This window comes from Berghia stephanieae, chromosome 4, assembly GCF_034508935.2.
Source record: "Berghia stephanieae isolate SIO BIC M18660-M18661 chromosome 4, UCSD_Bste_1.3, whole genome shotgun sequence".
In the NCBI taxonomy this organism is placed as follows: Eukaryota; Metazoa; Mollusca; class Gastropoda; order Nudibranchia; family Aeolidiidae; genus Berghia; species Berghia stephanieae.
In genome coordinates, this window is record NC_088363.1 from 71,290,324 (window position 1) to 71,295,456 (window position 5,133).

A 5,133-nucleotide genomic window follows, 5' to 3' on the forward strand; every position below is an offset into this window, starting at 1 on the left:
TGCTCATCCTTTCTTTCTTTTCCGCCTATGTTCAATGGAGAACAATCTTAGGGATTGAGAAGCCCTGCCTCAGAATGTGTCCCATCCAGCTGTATTGTCTCTTATTGATGGTTGTGGACTTATCATCATGAAACCAGATCCCAATTTCAGATTTCTTGGGACCAAAAACATGTAGGATTTTGCGAAAACTCGCTGTACAACTTGTTTAAGTATCCCTCTGTCATCCTCCAACATTCAGAACAACAAAGGAGGACACGTACTCATAGTTGAAATAATTACGAGGTTGAGTACTGGTATGTGGTTCATTAATCTTTTTTTCTTCTCTATATTCTTTTTCCAGACAACTCCACGAAAGATGTCAAGTCTTGATGAGAAAATGCGACCGGGAGACTCGTGCCAACAAGAGACTTTCTATGGATTACGAACAAGTCATGTGGAGAATGTCCCAGAGCGAAATCGGGGGCTCCAGTGAGAGTCTGACCAAACGCCAACTCAGTCGCTCTCCTCCAAGGAGCGAGACGACCTCTCCCGACCCGCGTCGGCGGGGCGGTAACTCCATGTCTAGTCCCAGCAATGGAGAAGTCAGACTTCGAGAGAAGAGGAGGCGTGGAGAGAGTGAGGGCGATAGGAACCTTAGAGCGAGATCGGCTACTTTCGTTATTGATCGAAATAGTGACAATTTAAGTGGAGGTGTTGATGATCTAAGTTGTGCTTCTCCTCCGTCCAGTCCAAGGACCTTGTCTACGTCTTCAGCGCACACAACACCTTTACGTTGGAAGAAGAGACAAGGGAGAGAAGAAGGTGGAGGAGGAGAGGACTTGAAGGATGAAGATTTCAACACAAGAATGTGTCAGTCAGCAGGAGCTGAACTAATTTCCTCCGCCCTCAATGGTGGAAGTAAAAATTCGTCAATTGTGTCTGACTATAGCCAAAAGACTGGATACCAGTTGTCATCGTCTTCGCAATTAATGATTGATGAAAGTTACATGATGGATAATGATAATGACGATAATACTAATATGATGGTAATGAGTAGCGGCTCTTACGCCAGGTCGTTATCTGGTGTTAGTGACTCTGGAATGTGTGACTTAGGTTCAGCTTTGAATTCTGGAAACTTCGACAGCATGACGGGTTCAGAGATGTTGAACAGCTCTGTGTTCAGTAATGATTCGGACTGGGTTGGGGGAGGAAACGGAATGTCTTTGTCTACCAATGTCTCCGCAAGCTTCGATTCCTCTCTTCAAAATAGCAAAGACCATGACCGTATTTCAAATAGTGGTCAAGGCGACGAGGTTGATTTTGTCAAGAACAGCAACACCGTTGTAGACATGTCCTCAATTCAGTCAACGACGGGTGAAGGGGAGACCACCCTTTCTGAACGAGGCAGTTACTCTTCCTCTTCTTTGTCAGAATCATATTTTCAATCTAGTACTAGTTCTGTGAACGACACCGTGTTGGAGAAAACTCAGAATCTCGGGGTGGATGGTGATAGTGTTGGTAGTAGTGGTAGCAAATCAGCGGAGAACTATGAATTTCAAATTACATTACCGGACACTCCAGAGGTGGAAGAGGAAGAGGACGTTTTCGAAAAGTCGGGGGGTTTGTAAATCTTTAATAGTTTAGTAATTGCCGTGGATTATTGATGCCAGCTTAAATAAGTAGCCTCGGCCTTTTTATTTGAATAATATATTGGTAAAGAAGGAATAAACGCAATGTATTTTTTTCATGAAGTTGAAAGAAATACCAGTGAAATGTTAAAGTAGCAATACTGTAGTTTGTGGTGTAGGATAATATTTTCAACCATCTCTCGAGAAATTATTCGATAAATTTATGAGTTTCTAAAGGACGGCCTAAAAGCAAGAATATTTGAATACGATGTAGCAGATGTAGATTTCTTGTACATTATAGATAAACATAATAGCAGCAAAAAAGTGTGTATGGAGATTTGAGAGACAGGATGTTGGGAAAATGACTGCTTAAAATGTGCACTGGGCTGGTGTTATCGCCAATATATTTATTCCTGAATGAAGTATGGCAAATTGATCGGGAAAACTCGCACGTTTTCAATACATGCTAGAGTTAATATTTTTGTTCATAAGGATTCAATGATAATAGCCATAGCAGGGTTAGAACTTAGAACCCACTGTCAAGTATGCGAAAACTTGATTCCAGCACTCAGCAATCTCGACCATATCCCTTGAGTTTGCCATTCAGAAATTCCATTTTTTAGGGATCAGCAAGTTCATCCCTTATTGTCTTTTACTATCATTCATAATTCCATACAGTTCTCGGCCTTATTTTTATGAACAATGGAATGGGTTTTTGCGCAAAGAACATAGTTAGCTAGAGACTGACTCTGAGTATAGCTGAAAACAAATAAGAAAAATATAGTAATTATAGTTTGCCTTGTTTTTTATATGGTTATATTGTTAATTAGTAATATTATCCATGTCAATTGGTGTTCTGTGTACATAGAATTAATTGATTCTGTTTGATTTACATTTTGATCACCTTCATGTGTAAGCGGCTGAACTGAAAAGAATCAGAAATGTTTGATCGGAAGATTTGTTTCCATGAATCTGTTCACATCAGAAAAAAGATAATCTTATGACTATTGTATTTGAACTAGAAAACTTTGGAAAGAAAAGCATTCCCATTAAAATCAGTTTAAGAACTTTGATTGAGAGATATCATTTTTAAAAAAATTGATAAGTCTTCGCAAATCATTCAACACACAAAGAATGTCTTTTGATCACGTTTACATGTCTGGTTATGACAGCTGTCTGTTATTTTGTTCCGTTTCACTATAAAAAAATATCTTACATTTAAAGATCCCGAATGCAAGTAACTTTTAACGGTATTCGGGATATAAAGAGCGCAAAACGTTTTATGAATGTATCCGAACGCTTCTATTGTCCTCTAGAAAACGGAGAATCTTGGAGGCCTTATTCGAAGAGCTCTTAAAGTAGCTGAATGGCTGTGTCATCCTCTAATTATAAATTGATGGCGAAATGGTTATTATCATTATGAATCTGGACCTCTCGCTGTATTCTTTTGTGACAATAAGTCATGGAGACCTTGGTCACTATAATTGTGTTGTAAATGAACTTTAGAACAAAGGGAGTCTTATTCATGCGGTTTTGCTGTTCTTTGAATGGTGCTTAAATCTAAAACAATTGATGTATGCAGATGTGGATTACTTATCGTGAAGTCTTGGCTCTCACTCAGCCTTGAGGGCGTTTTTCCCCAACTAATTGGATTCAACCATAAGACTCTTAGAATAAAAAACAAAGCGCCTAATTATTTTAGCATAAGGAACAAAGCGCCAAAATGTCAATTGTATTTTAGCATAGCTACTATATTATCAAGGTATTGACGTGGTAAGGATCAAAGATTCCATGGAAGCAGTGACGCAATGTTTCTTTCAACTGATTTTGCCTAGTCTTTACAGTGTATTTTTAAATCGCAGCAATTCTTCATAATATAAAGGTCAATATTTGTGCTTTATCATGACACACTCATGCAACTTATCAGGCAAATACTTCAGGTCAATACTATAATTTAATCTGTTCTTCGTGTTTTGTGATATAAGTGGATAGTGTTTACAAGTCTGAATTACAATTGCATTTTTAAGTCAGGGTAATTACCTAAAATCCTCGAAAATCCGCAAAGTTTGCATTTTCACATCATTTTGAATTGGTAACCAATATCTTAATCTCTTCAATGTCACCTTGTTAAATTCACATTTATTATTAGTTCCGTCTGGCGGCGGTGCAAAAATATATTTGATTCTGACATTCTTTTTAAGAGTAATTAAACCAGCGCCACTTGAAATTACGGATGCTGATATGATTGATATCTGTCAGCCCCCCCCCCCCTCCTCTTTCATCAATATCTCTCTTATCTTTCTCTCTCTCCCTCTCTCTCTCTCTCTCTCTCTCTCTCTCTCTCTCATTAACCAAACATAGTTCTGCCTCAATGGCGCGGAAGAACTCAAAGCGTCATATATGCTTTATAATTTAAATTTGAATCAGCAAGTCACTGGTAGTAGAATCATTGAATTAAATTAATTAAATGTTGAATGTTAACTCTTAATTCATTCGTCAACGTGTTGCTTTGTTATGTTCTTTTATTTTTAAACTTTAGAATGTGCCTTTTCTTCTCTATGTTCTTGTGTCCTCGTTCGATGTCTGTCAATGCATAAATGAAACGTTAGTCTTCAAATTACGCTGTTCAAATTATAAGTATTTGTTTTGATCAGACTTACTGTGCATAGCTACTATTTTTGTTGTTAACGCCGCAATGTGTGAAAAACACCTATGAGCCAAAAAGCTTTTATTCTTAGCCACCCTCCTTAGGATGGAAAGCCCCGAGGTTCATATCATGTGACCCACCATCTCAAAACGGTATGTCGGAGTGATATTGATACTGAAAATTGAATTTATAGAAATTCAAATGACACTTGAGTTAAGCTTATGCGTTTTAATTAGTAGAGAATAAATATACTTTCATTAAGTGAATAAACATGAAATGCCTTTTTTCTGATTATTTTTATTTAAAATTTTATTTTTTGGCACGTTTTGGACATCTCAACGATTCGAAGGGACGGTCAATGTGTGGTTATATATAAATGCAGATGGGGTTATTTTAAAGAATTCTAGCCTTTAAACGCTCCGTCTTATGAATAAAATAAACAAAACAATCTTTCAATGCCTGTGCAACCTTATGCAACCTTAAGGGGCGTTCCAATCGTCGGAATTACGCATCTTTCAACACTAATGTTATTCTCGTCATTAGGTTATAAGTGTTAAACATTCATGTTCTCCCACCACTGACTTCCCCCATGTTTATTGATTCTTGCTTTTCATTTGTTTAAAACTTGCTGAAATAATCGATTTATTCTGTGATGAAAGATCTTTGTGCGGGTGATACTACAGGGAATGAGGAATGGAAGATTATTATTATTATTATTATTATTATTATTATTATTATTATTATTATTATTATTGTTATTATTATTATTATTTTCATTATTTTCATTATTTTAATTTTGTTTCCTGTTTTATAGTTATTAAAATTTCATCGTCAATACATCCAATTTTCACAATCAATTTTTTGTCTTGTCTTAGTTAT

The 5,133-nt window shown here is 36.7% G+C and overlaps 1 protein-coding gene across 15 annotated transcripts in view; it reads left to right on the forward strand.

Moving 5' to 3' along the window:
- Positions 1-3,951, forward strand: part of LOC144971150 (uncharacterized) — a 244,633-nt gene extending 240,682 nt beyond the window's left edge. For all 15 annotated transcript variants that reach the window (XM_078911610.1, XM_078911617.1, XM_078911618.1 and 12 more), the window contains one exon: positions 341-3,951. In XM_078911610.1, the coding sequence (XP_078767736.1) occupies positions 341-1,607 (1,267 nt within the window). In that variant the 3' untranslated portion in view covers positions 1,608-3,951. The remainder of the gene's footprint in view (positions 1-340) is intronic.
- Positions 3,952-5,133: the final 1,182 nt, after the last annotated feature.